Source organism: Elephas maximus, chromosome 17 (genome assembly GCF_024166365.1).
Source record: "Elephas maximus indicus isolate mEleMax1 chromosome 17, mEleMax1 primary haplotype, whole genome shotgun sequence".
NCBI classification, from domain to species: Eukaryota; Metazoa; Chordata; class Mammalia; order Proboscidea; family Elephantidae; genus Elephas; species Elephas maximus.
This window is the reverse complement of record NC_064835.1, coordinates 41,672,823-41,692,240: the sequence shown is the minus strand read 5'-3', so window position 1 is coordinate 41,692,240 and position 19,418 is coordinate 41,672,823. Positions and strand designations below refer to the sequence as shown.

The window sequence follows — 19,418 nt, the reverse complement described above, 5'->3', positions numbered from 1 at the left end:
ACCAGTTGCAGGATGTGGCACAAACTTATATTTCTGAGCAGAGGGGCAACCGCAGCTGAAGTGCAAACTCTCCACAAGGAAGCAAAGGTGAAAAGAATGGAAGGAGACAGCTGTCATGTAGTCTCTACCTTCTTCCTTTTTCTCCCGATGTTTAGCCATTTTGCCACGCTGGGTTGTTTGGGTGAGTGGGGTGATTCTGCACACTTGGAACTCAGGGGGATATTCACATAAAGGTAGCTGGGATGTTTGGGGCAGAAGGGATAAGAAGAGTTAAGTGGACTGCCACTCACTGTGGCGCCAAATGCTGTGAAGAGCTTCTCAGTGGTCACATGCGCTGGCTCACCTGTGTCCCCCCAGCCTACAATTCCAAGGGCACAGGAGTAAAAATAACCATTGTAAGGACAGGGACCAGAAGGAGTGGGACTTTTCTTCTTTTGTTTTGTGTAATTGGGGACAGTGATGTCACTAAGGGGGTGCAAAGCGTGCAGACCTCACAGGATGATACTGTCAGAGGGGGTGACGTCCAAATGACTGTCTCTAAAATTTTTGTACAATGTTTCAGCAGAAATTTATTATTTTTCATAAAAATATCCCTGTAGTTAGTTTTAACAACAAAAACATTTTTTCTAAGCCCTGCTTACACATTGCCTTCAATTTCAACTCATAGCAACCCTATAGGACACAGTAAAACTGCCCCTTAGGGTTTCCAAGGAGCAGTTGGTGGATTCAAACTGCCAACATTTTGGTTAGCAGCCATAGCTCTTAACCACTATGCTGCCAGGGCTCCTTAAAACATGTATCAATATACCTACAAAGGCTAAAACTCTATGCTGACTTACTTTTTGAACCTTCTAATATGCTCCAGTGAGAGCTGTCATTATTACCCAATTACAATGAAGCTTCGAATCACTTGGTTTAGTCTGCACGTGCTATGCGCTACAAGTATGTGCGATTGTTGTAGGTACTGCCAGTGTTTTTACAGTTGCTGATTTTGTCAAATTTTCTGGTGATTTGGCTACAATATTGTGGTAATTAGTATTTGTGAAACTGTGTCACTAACTTTTTGAGAATGAAGTACTACTTAAAGGAAAAGGAGTGATATGCAGGAATTACGATTTACGGGTAGCATTAAAAAAAAGTACAAAAAAAACATCACTAAGGATTCTGTATGGTCTGGGATGGGAGGAGGTCTACGGGGGGGTGACACTATGAGTCACCACAGTGGGTGACATCAACCCTAGTGACACCACTGATTGGGAATTACTTATTGAAAGAGAAAGGTTTGAGATCACATGTACAAAACAATTGCTGTGGATATCTGTGTTCATGGAAACTGATTTTGTTACAGGAGATGTCTCCCCTTGATAACCTGAATCAAAATGGCATTCTAGATACTGTTTTCTTTCTTACAAAAGTAGATTTATTGTTTTTATAGTAATTATGCATGTTCTTTGCAGAGAAAATTAGAGCAATTCAGAAAGGAACAAAGCATGTTTTAAAATGCTGAGATATAACCCATTTTGATGACTGTCCTCCTTCAAGACAGATAACTTTCGTATGTAGATCTGTACATAACTGAAAACAAATGCGATCTTGGCATACATGGTATTCTGTAACTTGGTTCTTTTTACTAAACTCTGTCTTGGAGATGCTTCTATGACCCTAAATATAAACCCACATTATCATTTTAAGGCTGCATAGTGTTCTATAATCCATGTATCATAATTTCCTTATGAATATATGTTTCTTTTTTGTTCATCACTGTGGGATACAGAATTTAACACATAGTCTTTGCCCTTGTTTCCTGAAAGATAAAGCTATACCCTTGGAGCTTCCTGAGTTAACTGAAACACATGATTTGTGCTAGTGAGTGGGGAGCTGGCCAAGCCAGAAGGACAACCTCATGGCCTGATACCAGCCGACCTCAGGGAAGGAGAAAAGGAGGGGCATGATTTAATCAATCATGCATAATCAGTGAGGTCCCTGTTATGACTATTTAATGAGGCTTCAGTCATGACTATGCAATGAAGTCCAATAAAACCCTGGACACACAAGATCCAAGAGCTTTCTGGTTGGTGAGAGACATGCATGCATGTGGAAGGGTAGCACAATCCTTGGGACATGGAAGCTTTGTGTTGGGGACTTTGCCCTATGCCTCTCTTCATTTGTATCCTTTTTTGCTATAAGTCTCTTATCGTAAGCATGATATGCTCCATGAGTTCTGTGAGTCGTTCCAGTGAATTATGGAACCCAAAATGGGTAGTGGGAGCCCCAAATCTGTGGCCCGCAACTCAGAGGGTTGGTGTCATGTGGGCTCCCCATACTTGTAGCTGGCGTCTGCCTATTTGGCAGTCTGAAGGACAGTGTCCTTTTAACTTGCGAGCTCTGACCTGTGTCTGAGTGGCTAGGGTCAGAGAGAGAGAGAGAGTACCACAGGGGCGGCTGGTGTCAGAAGATGATTGAGAAGTGGAAACACGGGGGCTTGATTAATCTTCATATCTTGGGGATTGGATTGACGTTGGTCCTCATCTATGAAACCGCCTTCACTGAAGCATTGGTAAGTGCTGACTGAAAACATGTCCGTCCAGGCTGGCAGGAGACTCCGAGGAGGAGTGGCTAGGGGAGGAGATGGGGCCTGCTGCTGAGTCTCTGATCCTGTCTGGGAGGAACATCGTGCTGGTGGCCCAGAATCTCCATCTTCAGCCAGAATGTCAGAGCTACAGGGAGAAGCTAGTGACCACAGCACAGCAGATCCTGGTGGACACCACAAAGGTGAGCTGATGTCAGAGTTGGCTGGCAGGTGGCTCTGAACAGAAAACTCACTGTTGGAGAGGAAGGATGGGGCAGGTCATTCCAACACTGGAGGTCCGCCTTGGAGGGAGAAAGCTGCCAAGATCACAGGCACAGAGTTCATTACCAATTTAATAAAAGCTAATGTGGAAGCTGCCATAGGAGACTGGGTAGACATACTGAGTTAGGGTCTACCATCTTAAATGCATGTGTGGCCCCTCACCGCCTACACTTGGCCATCAAACCCTAATAAAGAGGTGTCATTTAAAGAGTCAGTCACTTCCCACCATGCCGGTGGCCAGGAGTTATGTGGAGAGGCTACTGAAACCTCTGCAACCCTCAGCTGATTTGGCAAATCTGGCCCTTAAATGAAAGCTTTGCTGCATTGGCCTACAGCTGTAAAGAACAGATGATTCCCCAGGTGGTAGGATCTGAGGAGGTCCCTGGGTGGCAGTGCTGCAAACAGTTTTCACTCAACATTAACCTAAAGACTGGTGGTTCAAACCCAACTAGTGATGCCAAAGAAGAAAGGCCTGTGCAATCTGCTTCTGTAAAGATTACAACCAAGAAAACCTTATGCAGCAGTTCTACTCTGTAACACATGGGGTTACCATGAGTCAGAGTCCACTCAATGGCAATGGGTTAGGATCTGAGGAGGCCAGGATCACCCTTCAGCCCCCGCAAAACTCCCCATTCTCCAAATTGGCCTTCCACCATTATGGCACAACTCTTTTAGGTTAAGACATTGTTCCCTGTTAGACTCCACGTGCCTTAAACATTATTGCTCATCGTTAAAACTTTAGAGCTGTGTGTTACAGGGAATGGGGCTTTGTTTAACAGATCCTTATTAGGGGAAGATTGAAAATGGGGAGATAGTCTAAGCCAGAGGGCTTTGGGTGTGTGCTAACAGGAGCTGGAGAAAGGAAGCCAGGAGGCTCCTGGAAAAGGCTTAGATACCAACTCTGTTGAAGGGGGGCTGGCTGATAGAGCTTAGGGAGTAGTGGGTCAGGCTGGGAAAGATTTTTCTAAGAGGCACTTCCTGGACGGGCCATCCCTCTGGCCACATTCAGACAGTAACTTCTCCCTAAATGCTCTCAGTTTGTGCTCATTACCACAATGAATTACCCCTTACTGTACCTCCGCTAAACTGGAGAGCAGCACACCAAACACCACTACTGTACCCCACATTAAATTTAATGCATATTTCGAAGGCCTTACATTTGCAGTTAAGACAAATGTTTTCTTGTAAACTCCATTACTTTTTTGGCCTGAGACTTGAGTACCCTAATCCCGGGAGTGAAAGGGGGAGAGGAACATTTATTCGTAAAACTGGGGGAGGGAAGTAGCTGCCTTGGGCTCGCCATCCCTCTGGAAACGAGCGAGCATCCTTAAGCCCCTCTTCTCCTGATTGCCCTAACAGGTCCTGCTTCTTGAAGACGCTGCGACCACGAGGAAGATGGTGCGGGCAGCCGGTTGGTGCCTCACTTGCCTGGACGCGCTAGAGGCGGCGGGAGACGCGGCCTCGCTGCGCGGCTCCTTCGCCGACCTCGCCGCGGCGCTGCTGCGCCTGGACCGCCTGGTGGCACGGAGGCCCCGGCAGCGCCTGGGCCGCGAAAGTTGCCTCCTGCGGAGCTGCGTCCCTGCGCTGCTCGCGGCAGCAAGCGGCCACCTCCGGCGCCCATGCGACCCGCAGCTGGCGACCTCCCGGCGCCACATTTTCGCTCTGACCAGGAAGACCCTCGGCGAGTTCCTGGCGCAGCTGGAGCCCAGCGCCGCGGCCCCGGAGGCCCGGGCGCGAAATGGCGCCCTCGCCTGGCGCCTGAGGCAGCTTCACAAGCTGCTGGCGGGGCCGGGGCCCGAGCGCCTGCTGGGTGGCTCGCTGGACGCGCTGCTGGCAGCCGTGGTCTGGCACAGCATGCAGCTGGCCGCCTGCTCTGCCCCGCCGGAGAGGCTGCGCCTGGTGGCCTGCTGCAGCCGGCTGCTGGACCTGCGGAGCGCTGTCGTGCGTCCGGGCAGGGTCGATGGGCTCCCGGGGACCGGCGAGAGGAGCCCGGAGCTGCGAACCAAGTGCGCAGCGCTGTGGGCTGCGGTGGAGGCCCTCTCCCAAGCAGTCCAAACGGGGTTACTGCGCCAGATCCTGGACACGTTCACGGACACGCAAGGCCCCCTCCAGAGGCTGCTACACGCTGCCTTGGGAACTCCCTTGTGCAATGATGAGGGCTTGCAAAACAGCCTTCAGCTCTTCCTTGCTGCTTTCCATGATCACGCCAAGCAGATGTTCAGAGTGGCTCACTTGGTCTTGGTTTGCTGCCCCCGACAAGAAACTGGCAAAGACATGGAGGCCGCCATGGCAGGCCTGTGGGGGCTTGTGGCCCGAGTGCAGCAACTCCTTTCCCCAAGCCACCAAGGTTCTGGTCTGAACTGGAGCCCTGAGACCCCGCCGGCCCTTCTTCAGGCCTGGGCCAGGGTATCTGAAGGCTTGTTGGCATGTTTTGATGATGTTCTCAATATTCCTGAGTTCCTGACTGTGTCCCTTCAGGACATGACAGAGCACTTGGACTTCTCCACGTGGGCTTTGAAGAAGGGAGATTCCCGAGAGTTTTCTCGACACTTGGCATATTTACAGGGTCGAGCCACACACATAGTGCAGGTAATAAGCAGATATGTGGACCAAGATCGAGATCCCATTTTCCGGAACGGCCTGTGGGTCTTGATTCAGCAGCTGGAGCAATCTTCCCTGGTCCTGAGAGGAGCTGCTGAGCACTGTACAGGTGATGGGCACAGCCTTCAGGACAAAGATACAGTTTTAACGATGGCAAAACATCTGGTTGATTCAGCTCAGGGTGTCCGAGAAGGCCTGGATGGAACCAACCATCCAGATATTCTCAGCCCCCTTCGGAACCAGGTTCAAAGGTTTGACGTTGCTAAGGGACAACATTATTTCATTCTCCCAGGCCTCCAGGACTATGTGGCTCCTGAATTGAAACAGCAGTGGGGGCCTGGGTTAGGGAAAAGTGACTTAGGCACCCTCTATCAGCCAGCAGACCATCCTTCCAGTTCTTTGATTCCTGGCATCCTTCCAGAGAGGATGCCCTCTCTGCTCCCTATCGGTGAAGCCATCCTTGCTGTAGGACACCGTGACCACCTGGTAGGGACCTCAGCTTGCACCAACCACCTGGAGCAGGATGTGGCTATGGATATACCTCAGGGTGCCCTGGCTGAGGAGAAACCCCTGGGGTCAGAGAGAACGACTGGACCCCAGGGAACCCCAGCACTGGCACCTCCTATTATTGACCTAGTAAATGAGGTAGCGTATTGCATACCTTCCAGAAATGACAGGCTTCCAGGAGTGGCTTTCCAGCTGTGTGGCAGGACCAGAAAAAACGGACAGGCTTTGGTAGCCATGGCTGGTGATTGGTATCCTCTCTGTCAACAGCTGTTTCATCACATCCCAGCAGCTGATCTTCTAGAGAGCAGGGCAGTGTTCACGGAGCTTCAGCAGAATTTAGCCACAATGGTTCAACTAGCAGCCAAAAGTGGACCCAAAGATTTGGATAATGAGGTCCGTGACTCAACCGGGCATTTAGAAGCGCTGATACAAATGCAAAGCAAACTGGCAGAAGTGGAGACTCATGGTAAAGAGCTGCTGGACAAGGTTGGAGCCTCCGATGGGCTCCAGGCCCCCAAGTCACAGGAGGAGAGCATTGAGGATGTGTGCCTTCTGTGGTCACTGGCTGTCCAAGACCTGCTGCAGTGCCTGGAGAGGCTCAGTGGGAGACAAGGCCTATTCCTGTTGTGCCTACGACAGGCCGTGAAGGACCCACAGGGGCTGCAAGAAGGGTTGGTTCAGACAGAAGATGTTTCTCAGAGGGTGCAGGAAGCAGCCAGGCTGTCTAGCCTGCTGTGTGGGGATGAGCGGGTGAAGGGTGAGGTCAGGTTTCTATGCATGGAGGTACATGTACTCACTGATGCTCTGCTGGATGTGGCCCAGATCCTGGCCTCCTCCCCCAAACCATCTCCCAGCCTGTCCGTGCGCTTTGAGCTTCTCTGCTGGGAGCTCACCCTTCGAGCCAAGGCCCTGACTGGCCACCTCAGCAGCATCAATGCAGACTATGAGCGTGTCCTCCAAGATGCCATCTGCCCAAGGCTGTCTGCCTGCAAGGACCCCCAGACCAAGCTAGAGGGCTCCCTGGAAACAATGGTGTCTGGTATACAAACTGTACAGGAAATTGTGGCAGAAGATCAAGAGTCTGGGCCCTGCCGGGAAGGCCTTCTTGTGGCTTTGGAGAGTATTCTTGTCCTCACCAAGGAGATAGCCCAGAGGGTCCCTGTGCTCCGAGAACAGCCAGAGCAGAGGGGCCTGCACATCCTGGACTGGCTTCAGTGGGAGTGGGCAGCCAAGGCCCACCATACTGTGGCCCAGCTCCAGGCCTGGAAAGGTGGTCACAGCAAGGCCTGGAGACTCCTGGCCCAGTGCTTGAAGCCCAGTGATGAGCTGGGAAAGGCCACAGAACAAGACCCTGTCCAGGCCCAGCTCTGCTGTGAGGAGGATGCAGCAGGAGCCACTGTAGCAGGCAGTGTGGATGCTCAGGGTGCAGCCCCAGCAGACACCCCAGTTAGCTCAGTGGGGACCTGTACTGCTGAGCCAGCCAGCACCAGGATACCAGCAGCCACGGAGAACCTAGACATGGTAAGACAGTCAGCATCTTTCTTCCAATCCTGCTTATTCGGCCCTCTTCCTAGTAACCAAAACTTCCTAAGTTCCAGAAAAAGCTCTTTGTGTCCATGTGTGCAATTCACATCCAGGAGGCCCGAGCTCAGGCATCAGACTATCTGGGCTGCACCTGGCTCTACTTATTCCCAGCTCGGAAAGCTCAGAAAAGCGTCTTAACCATTTTGGTCTTCAATATCCTAATCTAGAAAATGGGACCTTTGATACCTACCTGATAGAAGATTAATGAAAGCCTTGATTTAAATATGTGTACCTGCCTGGCACATACCAAGCATCCTGTACAAACCAATTGCCGTCAAGTTGATCCCGACTTACGGTGACCCCACGTGGATCAGGGTAGGACTGTGCGCCTGAGGGTTTTCAATAGCTGATTTTTCAGAAGTAGATCACCAGGCCTTTCTTCTGATGCACCTCTGGGTAGACATGAACTGCCAACCTTTCAGTTAGCAGCTGAGCACTTTACTGTTTGTGCCACTCAGGGACTCAAGCATCCTGTATACGGTATTGTAATTATTACTGCCTTCCTGAAGATTATCTTCCCTGATCACTCCAGCTGGAAGTGATCCCTTTGCTGTGACTGACAGCACTCCTCCTCTGGATCACGCTGCCCCCCTTGTGACCTCAGTCTCTGCAGATGTTACCTCCCTGTTCCAGTCAGGACTTTTTTTTCACAAGTGGCAGAAATCCAACTTGAATTGTCTTAGGCAAAAAGAGGATGTATTGGAAGGATACTGGGTCTGTAGAACACCTTCCATTCACAGCTGTTTTCTTCCAAGGCACCAGACAGGACAGCTTAGGCATTGTGGACCCCAAACATTTGATTTACTTACATCAACTGTGACAATAGGTTGACAGTGCCTTGGAAGTTCCTAAGCAGAAATGACCCATCAGTGTTTTATGCACATCCTTGTCTATCCTCTTCATGACCTCATGTTTGACTGCACAGATCCTCCCAAACGCTTCCCTTGGCCCTCTCGTAAGATGAAGCCTGCCAAACCATGTGTTTCTCCACTCCATCACTCTTCATTTTTCTCGTTAAAATCTCATTATCCTGAAAAGGGACCCCAGTGCCAAAGTAGCTGGGAGTGGGGCAGGGACAGTTTCCTCTTCCCTGGAACCTGAGTCTTCTTTGTTTAGTAGCCAACAATCTTCTGTCTCATCTTGCTCCATACCTTCTGGTATTGTGAATTCAGATACCATGCTTTCCTTATCTGTTTGTCTATGGGATCCTTCTAACACTTCATGCCTCTGAATTTACTAACTTAACACATTCCGTTTCTGTCAACTTAACCTGATACATCCCTCCTTATCCAACATTCTCATCCAAACCTCCTGACAAGAGTATCTCACATAACTGCCCAAAGGGCAGGGCAAGGCTGGTTGCTCAGGTCAGCTGGCATCCAGAATCCCAGAGAACAGCAGGCTCGTTCAGCCCTCATCACCTCTCCATCAAGGAATGTCATCTCTCCTATTGTAGGCTGGTTTTCTCTGGGTGAAGAACAAGGGCTTACCACCCAGGGTTTCTACACCAAGAAGCCCTGTCCTTCACGCAGTTCCAGTTTGAAAGATAAGAGGGAGATGACTTTGCCTCGAGGGCTGGCCCTTGAATGTTAGGGCACTCAGAAAAGGGAGGATCACCATCAGATTGCTGTGTCTATTTCACCTTCCCACTCGCTGTGGCTTCTGGAGGGTGGAGACACACCGTCCATGCAAACCAGACCAGCGCCTTCAACAGTAGTATCTGTCAGAGCCTGCCGAGGAAGGACATGGGTTTGGGAAAGGGCTTGAGCATCTTCTGAACACTTGTAAGTCATAACCTGTGTCTCCAGCACACAGTCCTAGGTCCCCTTCATTATTAAAAAACCTGGAGACAAATTCTATGGGGTCTCCAACACACAGTCCTAGGCCCCTTTCATTATTAAAAAACCTGGAGACAAATTCTAGCTTTGGATGCTTAAGGTCCTTGACAGTTAAATATGGGACACGTGTTGAAAGTATTTCCTAGTCTCCTAACCCCTGGGTCACCAAATCACATATTTGCCATTTTCTCCTTTCCTTTTCAGCTGAGTTCTCTCCCCTTATCTTCACCTACTCCTGGGCCTACATGTGGGTGGCCTTCTGGCCCTCAGTGTAATTTAATTCTACTCCAAAAAAAGCTTCAACTCACGCACCCCAGATTTCAGAGGACATCTCAACCTGACTAAAACAGGGCCAATGAAGTAGACACCACAGGTTTTCAGAAAGTGGTAACAATTTAATTGAAGGAGGCAACACAAAAATAATAGCAAAGCCAGATGATTCTCAGTATGCACTAGCACAGAAGGGCTAAGCCATCTCACTCGTCTTTAGAGTCCTCATTCCAAGCACAGTGTCCGACGCATTGCAGGTACACCGTAAGTGATTTTGAGTCTTTGTTTTTTTAATTTTTATTGTGTTTTCAGTGAAAGTTTACAAATCAAGTCAGTCTGTCACACAAAAACTTATAGACACCTTGCTACATACTCTCAATTGCTCTCGCTCTAATGAGGTAGCAAGCTACCTCCTTCCACTCTCTGTTTTCGTGTCCATTTTGCCAGCTTCTAACTCCCTCCAACCTCTCATCTCCCCTCCAGGCAGGAGATGCCAACATAGTCTCACGTGTCCACCTGATCCAAGAAGCTCACTCTTCACCAGCATCCCTCTCCATCCCATTGTCCAGTCCAATCCCTGTCTGAAGAGTTGGCTTTGGGAATGGTTCCTGTCCTGGGCCAACAGAAGGTCTGGGGGCCATGACCACTGGGGTCCTTCTAGCCTCAGTCAGGCCATTAAGTCTGGTCTTTTTACGAGAATCTGAGGTCTGCATCCCACTGCTCTCCTGCTCCCTCAGGGGTTCTCTATTGTGTTCCCTGTCAGGGCACTATCGGTTGTAGCTGGGCACCATCTGGTCCTTCTGGCCTCAGGCTGATGTAGTCTCTGGTTTATGTGTCCCTTTCTGTCTCGTGGGCTTGCAATTGCCTTGTGTCCTTGGTGTTCTTCATTCTCCTTTGTTCCAGGTGGGTTGAGACCAATTGATGCATCTTAGATGGTAGCTTGCTAGCGTTTAAGATCCCAGACTTGAGTCTTGATAGGATGCTAAAGACAGTCTAGAGGTGCAGAGGCGATTTAAATTTGGGCCAAAACGATCATGGAGGGATGGAGTGGATGCTCTTGATATCTTCTAAGAGGAAGGGAGTCTCGAGTTCAGCCTTAAAGGAAGCACGGGTTTCACATATGCTGATGAGAATGGGCTTAGTCTCTGGATTCCACAGAGTTAGCAGTGGGTCCCTTTGTGTGTGCTTGGAGGATGACTGAACTTGACATGGCTGACTAACCAGGGGAAGTGAGAAGGACACAGTGCCCATGGCAGGTCTCTCCACAAGGGGCTGCATGGTTCACCTTTGATTTCTGCTCCTCTCTTGGTGAAATAGAGTCCCTGTGGAGTACACCCTATGGGGTACAGTTCTACCCTGATACGCATGGGGTCACTGTGACTTGGAATTGACTCCATGGTAACTGGTTTCTTGGTGAAATATTTGCTAGGTTTACCAGCATCTGACCAAATAGAATCATGAACATATATCCTCCAGTTTAGGTTAAGTGCTATGGTTGCTAATCAAAAGGTCAGCAGTTCAAATCTACCAGGTGCTCCTTGGAAACCCTATGTGCAGTTCTACTCTGTCCAACAGGGTTGCTATAAGTCGGAATTGACTCGACAGCAATGGGTTTGGTTTTTTTTTGGATATCATGTTTGTGATCTTTTGCTTTTCCAAGACTTTTTTTTTTTCCTTTCTGAGGCACTGGCATGCTGCATTAAGGTATTTGGGAAGGTGTAGGGATAGAAGTCGGCCATTAGTTGCTCCCATCCATATTCCCACCTACACCTTGAGCACAGCTCAGGATCTAACTGGCAAGGCAAAGAGCCACAAAGGCCAGGTTCTTGACTCCTTTTTATAGGATTTACCTCAAAGTACAGTACAACTTGCCCTGATCCTGGAGACTGCAAAAGGCCCAGGAGAGGCTCCACTAAGGGTTGAATGTCAGAAAAACATGACTTAGCCATGAGTATAAAAGCCCGCTTTTAGATGTCAGGGGCTGCTCTTTTTTTTTTTTTTCATTCTCAATAGAAAGTTACAACAGCCAAGTTAATGGGAAAAAATTATAATTATTCACACCACAATTGCAAAGTCCTTTTATATAGAATAATGATGTGCAAATGTTTAGGTTCACAAAGTCGGAGCATTCAAGGATTTTTGAAATTTTTCAAGAGGCTACCAATTGTCCCTTCTCCCAGGTGAGACCTGAAAATTAACAGAGGAAAGGAAAATTTGATATTTTAATTATGTTGGGATCTGAGTATATCAGGTTTCTGTTTATGCAACTTCCAGATATGAGGAGCACAGATTTAACATGGATTCATTATCTTTCCTCCTCTCACTGTTTTTCTATATATTTAGAGAAGTTTGCTGAGAGTTGCTAGGACAGGGAAAACCCTGGTGGCATAGTGGTTAAGTGCTGTGGCTGCTAACGAAAATGTTGGCAGTTTGAATCCACCAGGCACTCCTTGGAAACTCTATGGGGCAGTTCTACTCTGTCCTATTGGGTCACTATGAGTCAAAATCGACTCAATGGCGGTGGGTTTTTTTTGCTAGGATGGGGGGATCAAAAAGCCCTCCTGACTCCCACTCTTCTTTTAAAGATGATAATAATAGTAGCACCCCAACTCTAGTTTAAAGGCACGGGCTTCAGGAATGTCATTAGTTCTAACCCTGTCTTTTCCGGTAGCAGCAGCTCAGCGGCGCCCCTTCCGGCTCCCTCAGCTGTCCAACCAGGCTGCATGCTGAGCCAGACCAGCCTCCACAGAAGGACAGCAGTGCCGACAGTGGGAACAGAATCACCCGGATCACCCGAGAGATGGCCAAGGAGGTGTTCCTGATGGCTCAGAGCTTGAGGAGGAGAGGACACGTCCTGGTACTTGTGATTAGGCAGGCCTTGGTGATGGGATGACTGGGTACCATGTGGGAGCAGGGGCCTTCCCAGTGCTGCCCTGCATGAGCCGGACAGCCTGAGCAGCTCCGCGGCAGCAAGGGCCAGGCTCAGGGGCTGCCGGGTACTCAGCACTGTTACATGTTGGGCTCACTGTCTATCTGGATATATATGTCATTAAGTCCACCTCACTTCTGTCTTCCCTCCTCTTTTGGGCTCAATTAGTAAGACTTTATTTCACCAGGGAAAGTAATTTAAGAGAAGTTCCAACCAAGTAACTCAAGGACTCATTCATATCCCAGAAGGATAGACTGGGAACCGTTCACCCTTTAAAAAATTCAACCCAAATGGAGACAACAAGGGCTGTGCTCTCCTGAAGGATGGCCCTCCAGGGCCAGTACAGCCTGAGGAGGAGGGAGCCGCTGCCCAGTGGCTGTTTTGGGGCCAACTTTCATCATTCTTGGCCTGTTCTGATTCTCTTTAGCCCTCTCCCTGATTAAATTTAGTCAAGAAAAAAAAAAAAAAAAAAAACCAAGCATTGTTTAAATCAATGCGCCAACATTGAGAATAAAACAAGCCCATTTACTGAATGTGTGAAAGAGAGAGAATAGCACTAACTCCTTACAGTGTGTGTCTGCCAGGTACCGTTGTTGTTGTTGTTAGGTGCCGTCGAGTCAGTTCTGGCTCATAGCGACCCTATGCATAACAGAACGAAACACTGCCCAGTCCTGCGCCATCCTTACAATTGTTGTTATACTTGAGCTTATTGTTGCAGCCACTGTGTCAATCCACCTTGTTGAGGGTCTTCCTCTTTTCCGGTGACCCTGTACTCTGCCAAGCATGATGTCCTTCTACAGGGACTGATCCCTCCTGACAACATGTCCAAAGTATGTAAGACGCAGTCTCGCTATCCTTGTCTCTAAGGAGCATTCTGGCTGTACTTCTTCTAAGACAGATTTGTTCATTCTTTTGGCAGTCCATGTTATATTCAATATTCTTCACCAACACCACAATTCAAAGGCTTCAGTTCTTCTTCAGTCTTCCTTATTCATTGTCCCGCTTTCACATGCATATGATGCGATTAGAAATACTATGGCTTGGGTCAGGCACATCTTAGTCTTCAAGGTGACATCTTTGCTCTTCAACACTTTGAAGAGGTCCTTTGCAGCAGATTTACCCAATGCAATGCGTCTTTTGATTTCTTGACTGCTGCTTCCATGGCTGTTGATTGTGGATCCAAGTAAAATGAAATCCTTGACAACTTCAGTCTTTTCTCCATTTATCATAATGTTGCTCATTGGTCCAGTTGTGAGGATTTTTGTTTTCTTTATGTTGAGGTGCAATCCATACTGAAGCCTGTGGCCTTTGATCTTCATTAGTAAGTGCTACAAGTCCACTTCACTTTCAGCAAGCAAAAAAGGTTGTGTCATCTGCATAACGCAGGTTGTTAATGAGTCTTCCTCCAATCCTGATGCCCTGTTCTTCTTCATATAGTCCAGCTTCTCAGATTATTTGCTCAGCATACAGATTAAACAGGTATGGTGAAAGAATACAACCCTAACGCACACCTTTCCTGACTTTAAACCAATCAGTATCCCCTTGTTCTGTCTGAACAACTGCCTCCTGATCTATGTAAAGGTTCCTCATGAGCACAATTAAGTGTTCTGGAATTCCCATTCTTCACAACGTTATCCACAATTTGTTATGATCCATACAGTCAAATGCCTTTGCATAGTCAATAAAACACAGGTAAATATCCTTTTGGTATTCTCTGTTTTCAGCCAGGATCCATCTGACATCGGTGATGATATCCCTGGTTCCACGCCCTCTTCTGAAACCAGCCTGAATTTCTGGCAGTTCCCTGTCGCTATACTGCCGCAGCCGTTTTTGTATGATCTTCAGCAGAATTTTGCTTGCATGTGATATTAATGATATTGTTCTAATATTTCCACATTCAGTTGGATCACCTTTCTTGGGAATAGGCATAAATATGGATCTTTTCCAGTCAGTTGGTCAGGAAGCTGTCTTCCATATTTCTTGGCATAGATGAGTGGGCACCTCCAGCACTGCATCTGTTTGTTGAAACATCTCAATTGATATTCCATTAATTCCTGGGGTCTTGTTTTTTGCCAATGCCTCAGGTACTAATGACTCCAAAATCCATGGCTGGGCTGCATGGACTCCACGTTCCCATCCTGGGGGGAGTTGCAGAACAAAAGAGTAGATTCTGGGCATCCCATGACTGTAAAGCCAAAGCCAAAGTCAGCAGCTACTGACCACATCCAAGGCTCAGATGTTTCATTGTGTCGCCCCATTCCCAGCCCTATCTACCAGAGCCAGCCAGTTTCTTCCTGGATCAGTTACCACAAGGTCGTCAGATCAGCAGTGTGAACAGTTTCTTCTCCATGGCTGACTCCTGTTTTCTTTCCAGTTTTCTCAGACATCCTAGTTAACTCAGGATTTGGATGCTGGCAGTAGTGGGTGGCTGAGGCCCAGGAATAAGCAAACCCTGAACTGTGAATCATCTTTCCACTTCATGAAGCTCCTGGGAAAATATTCACATACAGGAAATGGCAAGAGGAAAACAAAGGCCCATTTATTAGGATGGGGCGGTTATGCAGAATTCTCCCCAAATCCCGATCTTACTACTGACCAGATTTTAACAACCAAAGTGCCCAGTGCTCTTGAGTAAAACAACAACAACAAAAGAAACGAGTTAAGGATGGCAAGTAAGGGGACAACTGGCTTCAGGGGAGCCATGGATTTAGAATTTCCTGAGGCAGATCACCTGGATTCTAAGACAGCCAATAACAACAGTATCAGGCTTGTTAGGACTGAGCTCTTCCTGACTGGAGAAGTCAGGGCAGCATGATAATAGAGGAGAGAAACCAGACTATCAGTCTGAAATCTCCCCACCAGGGCCAGCTGTCACAAAAAGTATGGCACAAGCCAAGTGTAAGTTCTCCCAGATAATCCCTAGTGCCCACTCTCAACAGGGCAGGTAGAGTCTGACTCCATTTTTGATGGCTGTGCTTTCAAGCTCGACCCCTTCCTCTTCCCTTCTTGCCCCACATCAGAAAAAGCCTATAAGAAAGACCGGTCATTCCATCCTTTGGTGCTGGTGAGAAGTTCAGACCACACAAGCTCTGGCCCACACACAGAAACCCTTGGCCTGGCCTGACCCTCTAACAGCCCCAGGCTGTCTCCTCTCCTTGTTCATTCAAGGCATTTTCACATCTGCCTGGAAGCCTGCCTGCTCTCCCCAGAGACTCACTCTGTGAGCGATAAATCTTTTAATGCCATTTGGTTTGTATGTGTGGCCATCAGTCTCAACACCTGAACTCAGTTTTGGGTGGAAGAATCCATCCTGTATATGGGCGTGGCTACAACAGCAAGAATCATGGATTTCTTTGGTTTTCATCTTCCAACCCTCATCTTCTTTTCCTACAGCCCACTAAAGGGCCACTCACCTCCTCATCCGAGACAAGCGGATGAGGTTTGGTCCAGGCTCTACATGAGCTACAGCCACCAATTTTTAGCCTGTGTTAATTGTCTCAATCTTCACGATTATGTTTGATTTTTTTTTTTTAATAAAGTGCTCTGTTGTTTAAAAAATTAAAAAGAAAGAAAAGGAAAGGAATGGAAATTGATTTAGTCTAAATTCCTTTTTTCAAATGAAGAAAGTAAGGCCCAAACCAAAACCAAACCCCTTTGCCATCGAGTTGATTCGACTCATAGTGACCCTATAGGACAGAGTAGAACTGCCCCATAGAGATTCCAAGGAGCACCTGGTGGATTCAAACTGCCAACCTTTTGGTTAGCAGCCGTAGCACTTAACCACTACACCACCAGGGTTTCCAGGTAAGGCCCAGGAAGTTAAAAAATTCAAATCAGCTTACTAATGAGTGTCTCTGTAACCAACCCTTCAATTATCATTTCCAAGCTGGGGAGCTCACACGTGGCTGTAGTCCTTGTACCTTTGCTCTAGCCAAAACTTCCTCTGGCCTGGGCATTCCCACATCTGGCCCTCCTTGAGAGCCTCAGCTCTGTCCTAGGCTTGTTGAAAGTTGGCCTGAGCCCATGCAGGCCGCAGCTTCTTGTGGAGAATGGGCTGTCTTCCTTCCAGCCCTGTACAGCTGTATGGCCACTGGCCACCTTCCTCTGCTGGTTTTCAGGAGATGGATCTTCTTACTAACCTGTGAGTAACTGGCCTTATATTCATTCTGGGCTGGAATAAGTTGTGCCAAACAAGCTTTGGAGGCTTTAGAGTTTGCCACTGATTTCTTGAGGATACTGTATAAAACCAAAAAACCAAACCAGTTGCTGTCGAGTTGATTCAGACTTGTAGCAACCCGATAGACAGCATAGAATTGCCCCATCTGGTTTCCAAGGCTGTAATCGTTATGGTAGCAGACTGCCACCACATCTTTCTCCCAAGGGGTAGCTGGTGGGTTCGAACCACCAACCTTTTGCTTAACAGCTGAATGCTTTAACCACTGCACCCACCAGGGCTCCTTTCTAACACTCTTAGTCCTTTCTTCTTTTTTTTTTTTTTATTGTGGTAAAACTATAGGTAACAAAACATATACCATTTCAGCGATCTTCTCATGTATGGTTCCATGACATTAATTATGTATCTTTCAACCATCACCATCAACTGTCCCAGAATTTTTTCATCACTTTTGACAGAAATTCAGTGCTTCCTAAGCATTGTGTCTTCCTTTCCCCCTCCCTCCTGACTGCCCCTGGTAACTACTAATAAACCTTGATCTCCATACACTTACCTCTTCTAGATATTTCATGTAAGTGGGATCATACAATAGCTATCCTTTTGTGATTGACTTTCTTCACTCAGCATAATGTTTTCAAGGTTCACCCATGTTGTGGCATATATCAGGACTTCATTTCTCTTTATGGCTGAGTAATATTCTATTTTATATATATACATATGCCACATTTTGCTTACCCATTCATCTGTTGATGGACATTTATGCTGTTTCCATCTTCTGGTTGTTATGAGTAGTGCTGCAATCAACATTGTTGTCCAAGGATCTTTTTGTATCCCTGATTTCCATTTTTTGGGGTATATACGTAAGAGAGGAATTGCTATATCATATGGTAATTCTCCTTTTTGACTTTCTCATTTCTTTTGATGTAGACCAAAGATCAGCTCACTGCTTCTGCTAGAAAAATCGCGACTTTTGGACAACATTTTGCCAGACTTATCCATATCATTGCTAAGAACTGCATGGATCGAAGATGTTCCCAGGAGCTTTTGTGTGAGGTTGAACAGATCCAAACAATGAGCAACCAACTCCACATTATCTCCAGGTAGGAAGCACCTTTGCTAGGAACTGCAGAGCTCTGCTTTCTCAAGGCCCAGAGGGAGAGGCTGGAATGTTTGTTATTGGTTTTTTGTGTACTTTAAAAAAATTTTTCTATCTCCCCAAAGTCTATATATTTTTTAAGGAATATTAAATAAATGCTGAAAATATAGAGAATTATTATAGAGCAAAAAAAGCACATTTAAGCCAGTGCCATGCCTCGTTTTATCACAAATAGATGACACCTCATAGTACACATAAGAAAGAATGAAGAAAGATGTAATACGGAAAACTCACTCCTGAGTAGGTGTGAACGTAAAGTGGTCATAGGATTTTTAAGTAATCAGACATGTTAGAACTCATGTTACCCTTCAACGTTGGTGCCTCCTCCCTTCAGAACACGTGCACTCACTGAGATAATGCTGCTGTGTTCACAAGTGTACAACTGGCACAGTTAGCTTCAGGGTTGATTTACAGACACCAACCACTGATCTCCTTTATCATCATGTCTGAATGTTGACCATGATCTTGATATTTGTGTATACACTAACCATATCTAATGAAAAAAATTGTTGTTGGCTGCCATCCAGTTGGCCCCCGACTCATGATGACCCCATGCACAACTGGATCAGGCCATTGTGATCCATAGGGTTTTCACTGGCTGATTTTCAGAAGTAGGTCACCAGGCTTTTCTTCCTAGTCTGTCTTAGTCTGGAAACTCCACTGAAACCTGCTCAGTATCATAGCAACACGCAAGACTTCACTGACAGATGGGTAGTGGCTGCATTGGCCAGGAATCAAACCCCATTCTCCCACATGGAAGGTGAGAATTCTACCACTGAACCATCACTGTTTCCAGTAAAAAATTAGTTATCTTTAAAAATACATTAATTTAAAAATGAAAGCACTGTGAATGTATTTGCCTAAAAAAATCTATGGCAGCACAGAATTTATGTTAAGATTATTTCTTTTAATATGCCCAAACTCTGGAATTAAGTAGCTTTAGATAATTGACTCTCCCCCCCACCTTTTGTGTTGGTAATACAGAGCAACATCATAATATAATTAGGGAATGGTTTAATTTCAACCTAAGCTCCTTAATACCTGTAATGGCACATTTACCAGTAACAAGATTCAGTTAGTAATATTCCCATATTGTGGAAAAACTTGATAGTTAAAACTATTATCATTGACAAGGTAAATATAAGCCCATGAGACAGAAAGGCCCACATAACCCAGAGACTACATCGGCCTGAGACCAGGAGAACTAGATGGTGCCTGGCTACCACCGATGACTGCCCTTACAGGGAACACAACAGAAAATCCCTATGGAGCAGGAGAACAGTGGGATGCAGACTTCAAATTTCTCATAAAAAGACCAGATTTAAATAGTCTGACTGAAACTGGAGGGACCCTAGAGGTCATGGCCCCTGGACCCTCTGTTAGCCCAAGACTGGAACCACTTCCAAAGCCAACTATTCAAACAGGGATTGGACTGGCCTATAAGACAGTAACTGATGCTGGTGAGGAGTGAGCTTCTTGGCTCAAGTAGACACATGAGACTATGTAGG

General features: G+C 47.0%; 1 protein-coding gene across 1 annotated transcript in view; it reads left to right on the top strand.

The window, feature by feature from the left end:
• Window positions 1–3,078: 3,078 nt before the first annotated feature.
• LOC126060206 (uncharacterized) overlaps window positions 3,079–19,418 on the top strand; it is a 33,848-nt gene continuing 17,508 nt past the window's right edge. Inside the window, exons 1-4 of the mRNA XM_049856350.1 lie at window positions 3,079–3,141; window positions 4,211–7,480; window positions 12,323–12,508; window positions 17,682–17,854. Of these exons, the coding sequence (XP_049712307.1) occupies window positions 3,079–3,141; window positions 4,211–7,480; window positions 12,323–12,508; window positions 17,682–17,854 (3,692 nt within the window). The remainder of the gene's footprint in view (window positions 3,142–4,210; window positions 7,481–12,322; window positions 12,509–17,681; window positions 17,855–19,418) is intronic.